This window comes from Coregonus lavaretus (genome assembly GCF_964263955.1).
Source record: "Coregonus lavaretus genome assembly, chromosome: 3".
Classification (NCBI taxonomy): domain Eukaryota; kingdom Metazoa; phylum Chordata; class Actinopteri; order Salmoniformes; family Salmonidae; genus Coregonus; species Coregonus lavaretus.
Window position 1 is genome coordinate 7,706,357 of NC_139990.1, and position 17,653 is coordinate 7,724,009.

The window sequence follows — 17,653 nt, forward strand, 5'->3', positions numbered from 1 at the left end:
AAGAAGAGGGGGATGAGGCAAGAGGAAGGAGTGGATGGATGTTGAGTTGCGTTAAACAGTCTATATATAGATATATAAACAATAGATATGTGTGTATATACAAATATAAGTATTCATAAGCATATACAAAAGTTACTTTATTTTCAAGCTTTATTTTATACTTTATTTTTCAATATATTTTCCAGATATTTTCTTTGATATTTTATCGATAAGTGTGTTTTTCATTCCTCAACCCCCTGAGACAACCTGTTCTGTGGTGTCATAGTTCAAAGTTGAAACAGCTAGGTGACCTCAGGTCTAGATATTCCCATGAGCAAAATAATAACTGACTATGGCTTGAATCCTAACTTGAGATCTGCGTCCAAAATACATTTCAGTTTTTCCTATTGCTATTTAATGCACGATTTGCGCTAAAGTTACACATGCAGATTTCATGTTATCATTCGGCCCATATAGAGAAACAGGTAAAGTATTGAATCCCTTCATTCCCACTGTTCTAGAACAGTTTTAGGACTGATCCCCAATGATTCCGGAATGGATTGTGCATCCTGTATTCTAGAAGGTTATTCCAGACTGTAGTGTGAGCAGACCAGTTGAGGCATCATGCTGTATTCTAGAAGGTTATTCCAGACTGTAGTGTGAGCAGACCAGTTGAGGCATCATGCTGTATTCTAGAAGGTTATTCCAGACTGTAGTGTGAACAGACCAGTTGAGGCATCATGCTGTATTCTAGAAGGTTATTCCAGACTGTAGTGTGAACAGACCAGTTGAGGCATCATGCTGTATTCTAGAAGGTTATTCCAGACTGTAGTGTGAGCAGACCAGTTGAGGCATCATGCTGTATTCTAGAAGGTTATTCCAGACTGTAGTGTGAGCAGACCAGTTGAGGCATCATGCTGTATTCTGTTCCAGTTGCCAAGTGTTGTTACTGGTTTCTTTTCCATGATCATTGCCAACAGCTCTCTACTGCCAAACATTGACCATACTATGTGCCTGAGGGGGGAGAGCGACTGTCATAAGAGGTTTCATCTAAGAGGCGCGCAAAAGTGTCAAGGGAATACTGCCTCATTGCGCCTCAAGTGTGACTGTGTGTGTGATGGTAAGTTTTTGTGCATGCTTTTGTCTAAAAGGGCGTGTGTGTGTGTCGAGAGAGATTACACCTACAACCTTTGATTGCCTTGCGTTGTAGACCACAGCATTCCAGTAGTCAGTGTGAGTTGCTTCTAAGCCGAGTCTTTCTGCAGTATCTGAGCTTTTCAGCTTCTAGTGTTATTATCTTGCTTTCTGTTAGTCCATTATAGTGTTACAATTTATGGCTGAAGCTCAAATGTCATAGAACCATATGTGTTACAGTGCCAGGTCACTGGGTGTGTGTCCCAAATTGCACCCTATTCCCTAAGGGCTCTGGTCAAAAGTAGTGCACTATATAGAGAATAGTGCACCATTTGGGTCGTAGATAGTGTCAAACCAAGGCCTTGCCAATTGCTGCTGTAGAGCAGGAGACTGTCTGGTGTACTCTCATAGTGTAAAGGTGGGCATTTTGTGATCCAGTTGGGATATCATGCCTTCAGAGTACAGCGGAGTGGTGGAATGTCAAAAAGTGGTGCCATTTTGTGAAAGGCCGTAAAACATTTCTAACCTGTCATTCTGTTCTGTGATGGTCCCCCACCACACACATTGACATGGGTGTGGTAAAGTGCCGTTAAGGTCAGGGCCCGTATTCACAAAGCATTTCAGAGTAGGAGTGCTGATCTCGGATCAGATTTTCCTTTAAATCATAATGAGTAGGAGGGGGGACCTGATCCTAGAACAGCACTCCTACTCGGAGACACTGAATACAATACAAAGAAAATGGCAGTGAAAGAGGAAGGTAGCATTGTTGGGGTAGTGTTTGTGTGTGCCGTACACAACTTGTTCCGTACTCTGTGCCGGGTTTTCCGTACTTGGAAGCCTTGGCTCTGTAGCGTTCTGGCAAGGGATCAGAGACTGTTAGATGGAGATGCAGGTCGCCATGGTTACAGTTTAAATACACTGTTTAACAGAGCGGGGATGGGAGGAGTACATTAGTCGTGTGTGTGTGTGTGAGGGGGACTATTTCTATTTCGATATACTGTGTACAGTGAATGTATTGTAATGTGCTTTTAAATTATATTTTCATATGTTTCCTATTTGTACGGAGGCAGAGTTTGAGTAGGGAGACCTGTGTACTACGTTAAACTGTCTTTATATACAAGAAGCTGCTTCAAATGTAAACGCGATTACATAAAAATAATTAAAAAGAGCTCTGGAGCCCAGAACGGTCTGTGTGGTTGATTGGTGTGTGTTGTGACCCAAAAGATGGAAAGACAAAATGACAAATTGTATCCATTTGACAGTCGTACTTTATTCATAAAGATCTTTTTAATGCACACATACAAACCTACACACTCACTCTCATAAAGGTGCAACTTTGAAGCCAAAAGTACAGCACTGTGGTCACATTGAAAGAACAGTAAAATCTCACAGACAGACAGATGACAAGAATTAAAGGACACTCAATGTGGAGACGCACGCACAGCCAAGAGAAACTGACTTGGACCCCAAAAAAGGAGGAAAAGATAAGTGAAAGAGTCCATAGCCATATTTCCAGTTACCTTCCCTCCAATCAACTGAAGCGGAATGTCTAGGAGAATGTTACCCTATCCAGTGAACAGAGACCAGGAATTGCACACCAGGAAGTAAAACATAATTGGTCCATCATCATTCTGTCATTACTAAAACATGAGTGAATACATTGAGGTCACGAGCAAGTCAGCCACATTTCTCCATAATAGTTCTACTTCTCATTTATACAGTATACATTCAGAATAATAAAGCCTTTAGTGCAGTCAAATTCAAACAATAGTGCTATTTCATGTTATTTTTTAAAACGTCCGTCTTTTGCTGACAAGAGTCCAACTGTCATACTATTAATTAGTTTCCCCTAACCACAGATCTAGGATCAGATTACCCAACACCAATCTCAACCTTAACCATTAGGAGGTAAAACCCAAAACTGACCTTAGATCAATGTTTAGAGGCAACATCATCCTACTCCCCCTCCAATCCCTGGATGTCACCTGTTTCTACGTGTGGCTACAATAACTGGGAACAGGAACAGAAAGCGAAGTCTGGCTGATTAGCGCAGATGAATCCTACGGATACTAAACACATGCAGTGATGATGACGCTACAACCTCGAAGCAGAAAGATGACATCAACATGGGACAAAACCAAAGTGCTCCAACTGTAGAATCTAAGGCTCCGACCTTCTCACGCCAAGTATTTATGTTGTTATTTCCCTAAACCGCAACTGACAAACTCCCCCTTACACAATCATACACACTCCTTGATGTTTTTGAAAGGTAGCATGTGAGGCCAGGATTGGAGTTAATTCCAGTTAAATTCAGATCCTTAAAAGAGCAAATTTCCCAATGATTTTTCAATTGTTGATGTGGATGACTTGTAATCTCCCCTCCTAGTCAGAGTTAAATTGAAATGAAATCATCGCCAACCCCGATTTGAGCACACGTTCCTAGAATTTTTATAATTTTTTACATCCCTTAATCCAATCCAACCTTCCCTTTTACACACACACACACACACACCCCCCCCCCCCCAACCTCCCCGCTACTCCATGTTGTCGAAGTTCAGCACATGGCCGTCAAAGTGTGTGAGCACGTGCTTCTCGAAGAGCTGCTGATGGCAGTCGAGGGGGAACTGCTCAGAGCACACGGGACACACCTTCCAGTGGCTCTCCACATGCTGCTCAAAGCTACGCTGCTCAAAATGGGGCGGGAAGATCACCTCGCACAACGGACAGCGCTTGTGGACCTCACTACTGAGGGAGGGGGAAGGGGGGGTAGGAAAGAGTAGAGTCAGATGTGGAGGAGAGAGTGGGACAGAAAGGGAGAGAGAGGGAGCAGAGAGAGGGGGAGCAAAGAGAGAAGGGGAGCAGAGAGAGAAGGAGAGCGAGAGAGGAGGAGCAGAGAGGGGGAGCAGAGAGGGGGAGCGAGAGAGTAGGGTTAGGTTTTGTGTGTGTTGGTAAAGCTGGGATAGCATTTTCTGTATTGTCTGTGTGGAGTGTGTGTTACCTGGGGTCGAAACAGAAGCTGCCCCTGTTGTCGTTGCGTCTGCTGCTGGCCTGATGATTGCAGGCAGGCTGCTCCCCATCACCGACCTATAATATACACACACCATTACTGCATGCAACACACACACACACACACTCTCTCTAGTAGAAACCATGGCTGTCTGAACACTGATGGCTCTCTCCAAAGGTTAATAGTGCGTTAATAGAGCTAGAGAGGAGAGGGTCATGATACCAGTGTATCAGTGAAGAGCAGTGTGTGAGTCTGCGATGCCCTCCCAATACACCCTTGAAGTTGCCTATAGTAACTGATCTAAGGTCAATTTTGCATTTCCCTCCCTAATGCTTGAGGTCTGGATTTGGGGAGGATAAACTGATCCTAGATCTGCGCCCAAGGGCAACTTCTACCAATTAGCCTCATCCAGCCCCCGCGGTCGTCAGTCTAACACTAACGAGCTCAGAGTGGGAGACGTTAATTTGACTTTTATTTAAATTAACTCTCCTCTACCATCTCTCTGGTCACCCTGGGGTCCTCCTGTTTAATACCCTTTACAGTATGTTGCCAGTAAAATAAAATAAAATAAAATAAAATATCTGGCAATTTTTTAGAACCCAATTCGTACAGTCCCATTTATACCACATTCTTGCCCGGACAAGCCTTTTATATCTCCTGTGCACATGCCAGCAAGTTTAGGAGTGGGAGTAGATGTGGGACTCCTACTTTAATAAATCCATTGAATATTCACCATCACAAAGAAATCATTAATTTGTTTTAGGCAGGTCCTAAGAAACATTATAAAACTAATAACATTTATTTTCAAAAGAATAGAATGGCATATTTTGAGTTTAATTATGTTACTGGTCTGCGCAGCCTATAGTTATTTTGTTCATTAAACAGACAAGACACACTTAGGCTACCCTGATCACAGTCAACACACATTTTATAGTAGGCTAAGAATATAAATGAAATAACAGAATAAAATACAAATAATATTTTTGTGTCACAGCAACGTGTGGAACCACTGTCATATTTCATTGCTTTCCTACCCTTACTCCACTTTGTTTGGGAGCAGGCTTAGGGTCTTACATTGAGAGAGTATCTTCATCATAATAATATGCCATTTAGCAGACGCTTTTATCCAAAGCGACTTACAGTCATGTGTGCATACATTTTTACGTATGGGTGGTCCCGGGGATCGAACCCACTACCCTGGCGTTACAAGCGCCATGCTCTACCAATTGAGCTACAGAGGATACCAATAGAAAATAATAGCAATCTATAACATTTCAAAAGCATGCGAGTCTCGTGTTCATATTTCACAATCTCCAGGCAGGGGGGGTCCCCCCAGATCTTATTTATGTATAATGAACCAAAATATAAATGCAACATGCAACAATTTCAAAGATTTTACGGAGTTACAGTTCATATGAGAAAATCAGTCAATTGAAATAAATAAATTAGGCCCTAATCTATGGATTTCACATGACTGGGAATACAGAGATGCATCTGTTGGTCACAGATCCCTTAAAAAAAAAGGGCCTCACAATGGGCCTCAGGATCTCGTCACTGTATTTCTGTGCATTCAAATTGCCTGATAAAATAAAATTGGGTTCGTTGCCCGTAGCTTATGCCTGCCCATACCATAACCCCAGCGCCACCATGAGGTACTCTGTTCACAACATTGACATCAGCAAACCGCTCGCCCACACAACGCCATGTTCTGTCAAATTCTCTAAAACGACGATGGAGGCGGCTTATGGTAGAGAAATTAACATTCAATTCTCTGGCAACAGCTCTGGTGGACATTCCTGCAGTCAGTATGCCAATTGCACGCTCCCTCAAAACGTTATTATTATTAATTATTTTAACATATTGGACCATGCATATAGCCTATGGATGGTCCATATTATCAGGTATGCTATTAGCAATAAGCATTATCACCTGTAGCCCATCTGATGCAGCATAGTCGCAATAAATAAATAGGATGAAGCATGGGGTTGCCTATCTGCATTTACCCTATTGGGCTAACCATTAGCTAGATCCAAAGTGTAACCTTTTAACTAGTTAGCATCCTATTGAGGAATTTTATGTCCCCAAAAACTTGCATAAGTGAATATAAGTTAGGGCTCCCTGTTAGGGTAACGTGGGGTAAAACGCCATCTGTGGGTAACGCGCCTGTACTTCTCTCAGAAACCACTTAATGTCACCATTTCACCATTGGAGTCCACCTGTGGTAAATTCAATTCATTGGACATGATTTGGAAAGGCACACACCTATCTACACTGCTCAAAAAAATAAAGGGAACACTTAAACAACACAATGTAACTCCAAGTCAATCACACTTCTGTGAAATCAAACTGTCCACTTAGGAAGCAACACTGATTGACAATACATTTCACATGCTGTTGTGCAAATGGAATAGACAACAGGTGGAAATTATAGGCAATTAGCAAGACACCCCCAATAAAGGACTGGTTTTGCAGGTGGTGACCACAGACCACTTCTCAGTTCCTATGCTTCCTGGCTGATATTTTGGTCACTTTTGAATGCTGGCGGTGCTTTCACTCTAGTGGTAGCATGAGACGGAGTCTACAACCCACACAAGTGGCTCAGGTAGTGCAGCTCATCCAGGATGGCACATCAATGCGAGCTGTGGCAAGAAGGTTTGCTGTGTCTGTCAGCGTAGTGTCCAGAGCATGGAGGCGCTACCAGGAGACAGGCCAGTACATCAGGAGACATGGAGGAGGCCGTAGGAGGGCAACAACCCAGCAGCAGGACTGCTACCTCCGCCTTTGTGCAAGGAGGAGCAGGAGGAGCACTGCCAGAGCCCTGCAAAATGACCTCCAGCAGGCCACAAATGTGCATGTGTCTGCTCAAACGGTCAGAAACAGACTCCATGAGGGTGGTATGAGGGCCCGACGTCCACCGGTGAGGGTTGTGCTTACAGCCCAACACCGTGCAGGACGTTTGGCATTTGCCAGAGAACACCAAGATTGGCAAATTCGGCACTGGCGCCCTGTGCTCTTCACAGATGAAAGCAGGTTCACACTGAGCACGTGACAGAGTCTGGAGACGCCGTGGAGAACGTTCTGCTGCCTGCAACATCCTCCAGCATGACCGGTTTGGCGGTGGGTCAGTCATGGTGTGGGGTGGCATTTCTTTGGGGGGCCGCACAGCCCTCCATGTGCTCGCCAGAGGTAGCCTGACTGCCATTAGGTACCGAGATGAGATCCTCAGACGCCTTGTGAGACCATATGCTGGTGCGGTTGGCCCTGGGTTCCTCCTAATGCAAGACAATGCTAGACCTCATGTGGCTGGAGTGTGTCAGCAGTTCCTGCAAGAGGAAGGCATTGAGGCTATGGACCGCCTGTTCCCCAGACCTGAATCCAATTGAGCACATCTGGGACATCCTGTCTCGCTCCATCCACCAACGCCACGTTGCACCACAGACTGTCCAGGAGTTGGCGGATGCTTTAGTCCAGGTCTGGGAGGAGATCCCTCAGGAGACCATCCGCCACCTCATCAGGAGCATGCCCAGGCGTTGTAGGGAGGTCATACAGGCACATGGAGGCCACACACACTACTGAGCCTAATTTTGACTTGTTTTAAGGACATTACATCAAAGTTGGATCAGCCTGTAGTGTGGTTTTCCATTTTAATTTTGAGGGTGACTCCAAACCAGACCTCCATGGGTTGATACATTTGATTTCCATTGATAATTTTTGTGTGATTTTGTTGTCAGCACATTCAACTATGTAAAGAAAAAAGTATTTAATAAGATTATTTCATTCATTCAGATCTAGGATGTTTTATTTTAGTGTTCCCTTAATTTTTTTGAGCAGTGTATATAAGGTCCCACAGTTGACAGTGCATGTCAGAGCAAAAACCAAGCCATGAGGTCGAAAGAATTGTCTGTAGAGCTCCGAGACAGGATTGTCGAGGCACAGATCTGGGGAAGTGTACCAAAATATTTCTGCAGTATTGAAGGTCCCCAAGAACAGTGGCCTCCATCATTCTTAAATAATTCGCACTCATGGCAAATTGCGTAGCGGTAACAAGCTCAACCATGACGCTGTTAAAAACTCTGGGTTTAAAAGGGTACAGTTTGAACATACAGTATTTAGGAGTTGAGAAATAAAGTAGGAATGGAAAGCTGGGATCGCCCTCTTTTTAACAAATGCCATTTCTTGCATGATTGCAAGAATTGTTGTGCATTGACTGCTTGTCAGAATGCAAGTTTCCCTCCCTATGGCACTCGTAACTTGAATGCGTCTCGAGAGGAAAATGTATCACGCATAGAACACACAACAAGCCGACTAGGTAAATAGATAAACTATTCTACTATGGGGTTGTCAGATTTTTCTATTCATTACTTATTTGTTTGCAGAGGAAAAGTTAATATGGACTGTTCTAGCATCTTCAAAGTACGCTTTGACAAATATTTTTTCATGTTTCATATTCTTTGGTGTGGTGGCAATGATTTTACCGTGGCGCAGCGCCACAGTTAAATGACTGTAGCGGAAACACTACTATACGCGATCGAGCAAAATAATAGGCCTACACTCGATTTAGGCTACATTATTGCATGCTAAATGTTTCTGATCAGTGATAAATGAGCAAACATATAGATGAGCTATACCACCTTCACTTATTTGCCCAGCCAGAAACCAATTAAAGGGGAAGTTCACCCATTTTTACATGTGGCCTTATTGTCACTCTTTCTGTGCTTGTAGTTGATCACCCAAACTGTTTTTTAAATATTTTGTTTCGTTAGAGAGTCATCATTTGCCATTGACTACAATGCATTATGAAAATGTGTCTAAGCATGTTATAAAATGCTCCAAAACACTCCAAACCAACTCATATTACATCAGAATCTCATTCTGGATAAATCTCTGCAATCCATTTTTTATTTTTTTATTTTTTATGTTCCACTGTCCCATAAATCCATATTTGCATATTTTTGTTATAAACAGCATTATTCAAACATGGAGTGAAAAATAAATAATTTTGTGCAGAATGAGATTCTGATGTAATATGAGTGTTTGGAGTGTTTGGAGCGTTTCATAACATGCTTTAGACACATTTTAATAATGCATTGTAGTCAATGGCAAGTGAGGTCTCAGAAAAATGTGACAAACAATTTTCTCTATAACAAAATAAAATAAACAGTTTGAGGGATCAACTACAAGCACAGAAAGTGTGAAAATAAGGCCACATGTAAAAATTGGTGAACTTCACCTTCAACGAAATAGTTCCCGAGTTGAAATGCCTTGTTGGATGACCGTTCAAAAAGATTTTTCCCCAGTCTGAGCTCTTTTTTCCCCCCCAGAGTTCCCGGTTGTTTTGAACGCACTGAAGTCCGAGATTTCCGAGTTCCCAGGTGTTTTGAACGCAGCATAAGCGACTGCGAGTGAATAGCAAAATAATCCACTTGTTAAACTACATAACATGCTGGCAAAATGTTCTGATCAGTGCTAATAAATGAGCCAAGATGATAATGAGCAGCACTCACCTCAACTCAGCTAATATTACCACAGCATAATTGTAGCCTAACCAATATCCAAACTGAGAGTCAGTGAAAAATAAAGAAAAAAATGTTGTGGTTAAGACCGCGTTTCCCAAACTCGGTCCTGGGGACCCCAGGGGGTGCACGTTTTGTTTTTTGACCTAGCACTACACAGCTGATTTAAATAATCATCAAGCTTTGATTATTTGAATCAGATGTGTAGTGCTAGGGCAAAAAACAAAAACGTGCACCCCCTGGGGTCCCCAGGACAGAGTTAGGGAAACGCTGGGTTAAGAAAACAGTACATGTGCTGGGCTATGCGAAGAGATGGGTGAAGTGACATGCAAGTTTACAACTGCCAGGAGGATAGTAGTAATGGGCACTGCCTAGCAACCATCAAGAACTTAACAGCGTAGTGCGTGCCAATGGCGCCTCAGCATTACGGCTACATTTCATGCAAAGCCGTAGGCAGAACTTTACCCCAATCATGACTAGGTTGGTTCGCTGAAATTAAAGTTTAGGCTTTGATACTGGCAACACTTTTCAGATATAAAGAAAAGGCGGAAAGAAGTTGGCGGAATGCTAAAGTTGGCAAAGGAACGTATTGGTTTGAAAGGTGTATATAGGGGAACGAAACAGCAGGGAGAGAGGGAGGAAGAGATGGAGGGTGTAAGAGAGGGAGAGAGATAAGAGGAAGATAAAGAACATAAATGGTTAGAGGGTAAAAACAGGGGATATGGAAAGGAAAGAAACATGGTAAAGACGGGACAGAGGAGAGGGATACAGTGGGGAAAAAAGTATATAGTCAGCCACCAATTGTGCAAGTTCTCCCACTTAAAAAGATGATTTTCATCATAGGTACACATCAACTATGACAGACAAAATGAGAAACAAAAATCCAGAAAATCACATTGTAGGATTTTTAATGAATTTATTTGCAAATTATGGTGGAAAATAAGTATTTGGTCAATAACTAAAGTTTCTCAATACTTTGTTATATACCCTTTGTTGGCAATGACACAGGTCAAACGTTTTCTGTAAGTCTTCACATGGTTTTCACACACTGTTGCTGGTATTTTGGCCCATTCCTCCATGCAGATCTCCTCTAGAGCAGTGATGTTTTGGGGCTGTCGCTGGGCAACACGGACTTTCAACTCCCTCCAAAGATGTTCTATGGGGTTGAGATCTGGAGACTGGCTAGGCCACTCCAGGACCTTGAAATGCTTCTTACGAAGCCACTCCTTCGTTGCCCGGGCGGTGTGTTTGGGATCATTGTCATGCTGAAAGACCCAGCCACGTTTCATCTTCAATGCCCTTGCTGATGGAAGGAGGTTTTCACTCAAAATCTCACGATACATGGCCCCATTCATTATTTCCTTTACACGGATCAGTCGTCCTGGTCCCTTTGCAGAAAAACAGCCCCAAAGCATGATGTTTCCACCCCCATGCTTCACAGTAGGTATGGTGTTCTTTGGATGCAACTCAGCATTCTTTGTCCTCCAAACACGACGAGTTGAGTTTTTACCAAAAAGTTATATTTTGGTTTCATCTGACCATATGACATTCTCCCAATCCTCTTCTGGATCATCCAAATGCACTCTAGCAAACTTCAGACGGGCCTGGACATGTACTGGCTTAAGCAGGGGGACACGTCTGGCACTGCAGGATTTGAGTCCCTGGTGGCATAGTGTGTTACTGATGGTAGGCTTTGTTACTTTGGTCCCAGCTCTCTGCAGGTCATTCACTAGGTCCCCCCGTGTGGTTCTGGGATTTTTGCTCACCGTTCTTGTGATCATTTTGACCCCACGGGGTGAGATCTTGCGTGGAGCCCCAGATCGAGGGAGATTATCAGTGGTCTTGTATGTCTTCCATTTCCTAATAATTGCTCCCACAGTTGATTTCTTCAAACCAAGCTGCTTACCTATTGCAGATTCAGTCTTCCCAGCCTGGTGCAGGTCTACAATTTTGTTTCTGGTGTCCTTTGACAGCTCTTTGGTCTTGGCCATAGTGGAGTTTGGAGTGTGACTGTTTGAGGTTGTGGACAGGTGTCTTTTATACTGATAACAAGTTCAAACAGGTGCCATTAATACAGGTAACGAGTGGAGGACAGAGGAGCCTCTTAAAGAAGAAGTTACAGGTCTGTGAGAGCCAGAAATCTTGCTTGTTTGTAGGTGACCAAATACTTATTTTCCACCATAATTTGCAAATAAATTCATTAAAAATCCTACAATGTGATTTTCTGGATTTTTTTTCCTCATTTTGTCTGTCATAGTTGACGTGTACCTATGATGAAAATTACAGGCCTCTCTCATCTTTTTAAGTGGGAGAACTTGCACAATTGGTGGCTGACTAAATACTTTTTTTCCCCACTGTAGAGACAAGAGGTAGAAATAGAAAGTGGTATGCAAGAGAACAAGCTAAAGTAAATGCACTGAGTATACAAAACATTAAGAACACCTGCTCTTTCCATGACATAGACTGACCAGGTGAATCCAGGTGAAAGCTATGATCACTTATTGATGTCAGTTGTTAAATCCACTTCAAATCAGTGTAGATGAAGGGGAGGAGACAGGTTAAAGAAGGATTTTTAAGCCTTGAGACAATTGAGACATGGATTGTGTATGTGTGCCATTCAGAGGGTGAATGGGCAAGACAAAAAAATCGAAGTGCCTTTGAACGGGGTATGGTAGTCGAAAGGACAACTTGACAACTGTGGGAAGCATTGGAGTCAACATGGGCCAGCATCCCTGTTGAACGCTTTCGACACCTTGTAGAGTCCATGCCCTGATGAATTGAGGCTGTTCTGAGGGCAAAGGGGGGTGCAACTCAATATTAGGAAGGTGTTCCTAATGTTTGGTATATTCAGTGTAAGTGGAAAAAGGATTGGCGGTGGAGGACAGAAATGGGCATACACAAACAGCAATAAAAGAGGACTAGGTTACAGAACTTAGCAGAGTGTCTGCTCAGTGTGTGTGTGAACTCACGTTGCGTGGCTCCTCGGGGGGGTGCTCCAGTCCGTCAGGGGGGCTCATGCTTCGTGAGGAGGAGGGCTGGATGCAGACCACCTCTCTCTCCCAGCCTGCACCTGCACCAGGGGATGGGGGGGTGGCCGGAGGCGCGCACGGAGGGGCGAATGCACCAGGGGCCTCGGGAGGGGGGCGGGGCATCTGCTCAGGGGACAGGGCACCGTCTGCCCCATCTGGAGAAAACACAACAATCACACAGGAAACAGGAAGTGTCACCACTGAAAACGAGCAGGATCGGTGTCTCTTTAGGTGGGAGAGAGGGAGATGTGGCTGTGGTTCAACAGACCGATGTGAGGGAGAGAATGTAAGGGGTTGACAGAGAGGGAAGCTACAGCGAGAAGAGAGGGGGAGATCGAGAGAGACAATTGAGATAGACTGGTAGAGTAAGATAAAATTTAGGGAAGAAAAATGGAGAAAGCACATAGTCACACAAGGGGGATACCTAGTCAGTTGTACAACTGAATGCATTCAACTGAAATGTGTCTTCTGCATTTAACCCAACCCCTCTGAATCAGAGTGGTGCGGAGGGCTGCCTTAATCGATACCCACGTCTTCGGCGCCCGGGCAACAGTGGGTTAACTGCTTTGCTCAGGGGCAGAACGACAGATTTTTACCTTGTCAGCGCGGGGATTCGATCCAGCAACCTTTCGGCAACCAACGCTCCTACCTGCCAGGCTACCTGCCGCCCCTGTAGATACTGTAGATATCTAGAGTGATGTAGAGATGCCTGTCGAGATGACAGTCAAAGAGACAGACAGATAGATAGATGGGGGCCGAGGGTTTCACCTCGTGTGTTGTCGGTGGAGTAGGGGTTCCCATACTGCAGCTCTGCAGGTCTCTGGGGTACCAGGGGGGGTGGGGAGGGGTCCTGGGGGTAGGGCAGGGGGTAGCGCAACAACACGGGCTGTTTGACCTCTGACCCCTGACCATCAGCCTCCTGCTCCCTCTGTCGGTCCTGACACTGCTGCAGCTCCTGGTATGGGGACAAGGAGATGGCCACTGAGAACAACTTACATGATTTGAAAAAAATATTAGCACCGAATAAAACCAGGAAATCAGACGGTGCTGATCTTTTCCATTCATATAGCTGGATATACAAAACCAATGCCATGGGGCGTGGTTTCATCTTGACATTACTCTACTTGTAAAGTCTGAAAACATTTGACAAACTTACATTTATGAGTGAAATGTCCTTTCAGGCTGGGCCACAATCTTAGATATACAGAAAATGCATGACTGTATGTGTAACTATAGCTATGTATTTAAGTGATAATGCCAGAGAAGCCGTGGTTTGGAGGATATATTGGCATGGGTGTTGTCTCGGGCCAGCAAACTGTTCCAATATTTCCTCCAAACCAAGGCTTTGAGGGCATTATCACTTTTATACAATGGTTACCAACATATTCAAATAATGATTGACATATTTTCATTAAAAACTTTATTTCTATGAATTTATTCATACCATTTCATCCTTCCATGAGGATATAGTCCCGAGGTTGCTATCCAAGCCATCTGGTAGTTGGTTCGATTGGCATCGTTGCCATGCCAAACAAAAATGGTTGCTACGCAGGCTTTTGCTCCTTGCTAGATAGCCAACTACACAGCTAACACAATCACTTCAAACTGAAGCTGGAAAGACAGCAAACGAGCTGCATTTCATTTCGTTTTTACCTGTTCTTCTATTAATATTTCTTTGCATTTATCCATAAAATGTTGCGAATTCATGATATCGACTGGCTGAGGAAAGCCGTCTGTCTCGTCCCGACACGTTCATTCTCTATGGGACAGTGGAGATCAGGTTTATCAATTGCCTGGCTGGGCTGAGACCGAAGCGCAGTGACTTTTCAGATGGAACAGTAAATAGGCATTTAGCCACCATAGCTGGTGGTAGTCTGTGAAATACACAATGGCTGGAACACGGTTTTAACCAATCAGCATCCAGGATTAGACCCACCCATTGTATAAATATCCATGGCCATGGACTAGGTACCACTGAAGCAGGATGTCATATCTATGCCCAGTCTGAAATACCCTATCCTAGACACCTCTCCTAGATCTGAAATGATCCATTGGAGCTTTGTAATATTATAAGATTAGGAGCAACTTCAGGGTTTTCTATCATTGAACTCCAAGCAGTTCTATCTGAAGTCAACTGCTATAATAATCTAGTCTTACAGTACGAGGTGTCAAACTCCAGCCCACATAGCTCTCGCATGCTAAAGGTGCTCGCCCACTTCCCCCCTCTTTCCTTTCTTTCTCCTTCCCACCTTTTTCTTCCTTCCTCTCTTGATGACTTCATTAGTGCAGGGCTATCCGGTATAACATTTTAAAAAGAGTGACCGCGGGGGTGAAACAGACACGGAGGATGGCATTTGCACCATTTAATGGTTAGTGTATTACGGCAGTACAGTACAGGGATGGGTGTATCATTAGTTGGAATCTAGAAATTGGGGCAGAGGGAGGAAGCTATGTTGGGGTATCCAGTGCTTTTGGTAGGCTTATAACAGCTAAACCCTTGCAGGCTTCAGCAGTAGCTCTATGAAAGCACTTTATAACATCTCAAACATATGACAGCTCATGGGTCCAGTGTCCTGATGTTTTAACAGTTGTGTAAACTGTGTATTTCCTGAGGTCTTATGCTATGACAGCTGTATGAATGTTCATAGTACCTCCTTGAGTTGGTCCTTCTCTCTGAGGGCCTGAGCCAGACTCTCCTTCAGCTCTGTCACCTCCATGGCCCTCTCTGCCATCTGGATCTACACAGAGGAAACGTTGGAAAAACATCAGACCATCAGACAAACATTAGAAATACATTGTACCCATTGGCCACAAGGGACAGAGAACTTACAGATTTAGCCTTTAAGGAACCATTGTAAGTCATCATGTATACACCATCCCAGACATAACCTAGTCTAGTGCACTGGGGGTGAATATAAATCAAGCACTTGTACAAAGCTTTGACCCTGTGGGATAGTTTACATGACTGTGTGTGTCTGGGCTCTTCTCAAACAACTACAAAAGGCAGGCAGGCTGTCTCTCTCTCTCTCTCACCTCGTTTTTCCCTCTCCTCCTCGTGTCTCATCTCCTCCTCGTATATCCTCCCCAGTGTGTGTGATGTAAACAGCTATAAAGCATGTGTATCTGTGTCTGTCTCAGGAGCATTAGGGCTGGGGTTACTAACTGTGTGTATTTATCTCTATCTGGAGACACTATCGAAGGAGAGAGCCTACTATTTACTGCACAGATAAACATACACTCACTCCCAGAGATCAAGCACACGCTCACTCCCAGAGATCAAGCATACGCTCACTCCCAGAGATCAAGCACACGCTCACTCCCAGAGATCAAGCACACGCTCACTCCCAGAGGTCAAACACACACACACTCCCTCCCAGAGGTCAAACACACACACACTCCCTCCCAGAGGTCAAACACACACACACTCCCTCCCAGAGGTCAAACACACACACACTCCCTCCCAGAGGTCAAACACACACACACTCACAGAGGTCAAACACACACACACTCACAGAGGTCAAACACACACACACACACACACACACACTCACTCCCAGAGGTCAAACACACACACACACACACTCACTCCCAGAGGACAAACACACCCACACTCACTCCCAGAGGTCAAACACACCCACTCCCAGAGGTCAAACACACCCACACTCACTCCCAGAGGTCAAACACACACACAGAGCTAGAAAGGAAGGCATTTCACTGTACTTGTGCATGTGACATTGTAACTGAAACACACACACACACAAACACCCTCACTGTGAGAGAAGTACACACTTAATTGTGAGAAACATACACACTCAGTGTAGAGGACCTTGGTGATGAACGGATGAAGAGTAACAACCAAGCTAACCTCACAGGGCTGACCTAGACACAACCTTATCACCCTGGCAGAGAGACTGGGTGTGTTTGTGTGCCCGAATGTGTGCGTCCGTGTGTGTGTGTGTGTGTGTGTGTGTACAAATGTTGTTAAATGTGAGCATGATCGTGTGTGTGAGTGTGTGGATGACTCACCCTGAATCGCTCCTCCTCATTGGCCAGTCTCTGTTTAAGCGTCTCGTTGATAGCACACTGCTCCGCCCACTTCTCCTCCATCCTCGCCAGCTCCTCCTCCACCGAACGAGTCTGTTCTTTCTCTACCTCCTCCGCACTCCTCCCCTCATCCCCCTCTACCTCCTCCGCACTCCTCCCCTCATCCCCCTCTACCTCCTCCGCACTCCTCCCCTCATCCCCCTCTACCTCCTCCGCACTCCTCCTCTCATCCCCCTCTACCTCCTCCGCACTCCTCCTCTCATCCCCCTCTACCTCCTCCGCACTCCTCCCCTCATCCCCCTCTACCTCCTCCGCACTCCTCCCCTCATCCCCCTCTACCTCCTCCGCACTCCTCCCCTCATCCCCCTCTTCAGCACTCCTACTCTCATTCTCCACCTCCACCCAACTCTCCATCTTCACGCTCATGAACTCCCCTCCTACACTCCTGTCCTCCTTCCTCCCCTCTTCTTTCCATTCCTCTCCTCCACTCACTTCCCTATTTATCCCCTTCCAGTCTTTCTCCCCTACTCTCATGGTTTCCATGCCTGAGAATGTATTGGTGTGTGTGTGTTCCCTGCGTTTAGGGACTGCAGGCCTCTCAGTGTCTCCTCTCAGCACAGCTGCAGCCAGATTGCCTGCAAACACACACAAGTTAGAGGATTTAGTATTAAAGAGAAAAGAGTGTGTGTGTATGTATGTGTCAGTACCTGCGGTAGGTGACTCTGGACTGGGTGTCAGTGGCTCCTGTGTCGTCTCAGTAGCAGCGTTTCTCTTTGACTCCTACAGACATAAGGGGGAAATAAGTTGAGGAAGCCACTTCTGACTATTGAGATGCACCTCAATGATAGAATCTCATGCATTGACAAGTTGAGGAAGCCACTTCAGACCATTGAGATGTACCCCAATGACAAAATCCCAGTCATTTGGTAGAATGTTTCTGTTGCTGA

The 17,653-nt window shown here is 44.7% G+C and overlaps 1 protein-coding gene across 1 annotated transcript in view; it reads right to left on the reverse strand.

Annotated features, from left to right (window-relative positions):
- Positions 1-2,387: 2,387 nt before the first annotated feature.
- Positions 2,388-17,653, reverse strand: part of LOC311112509 (tax1-binding protein 1 homolog A-like) — a 41,419-nt gene continuing 26,153 nt past the window's right edge. The window contains exons 11-18 of the mRNA XM_084155642.1: positions 17,414-17,486; positions 17,046-17,341; positions 16,689-16,814; positions 15,314-15,400; positions 13,431-13,617; positions 12,603-12,817; positions 4,112-4,197; positions 2,388-3,858 (exon numbers count right to left, since the gene is read on the reverse strand). Of these exons, the coding sequence (XP_084011768.1) occupies positions 3,648-3,858; positions 4,112-4,197; positions 12,603-12,817; positions 13,431-13,617; positions 15,314-15,400; positions 16,689-16,814; positions 17,046-17,341; positions 17,414-17,486 (1,281 nt within the window). The 3' untranslated portion in view covers positions 2,388-3,647. The remainder of the gene's footprint in view (positions 3,859-4,111; positions 4,198-12,602; positions 12,818-13,430; positions 13,618-15,313; positions 15,401-16,688; positions 16,815-17,045; positions 17,342-17,413; positions 17,487-17,653) is intronic.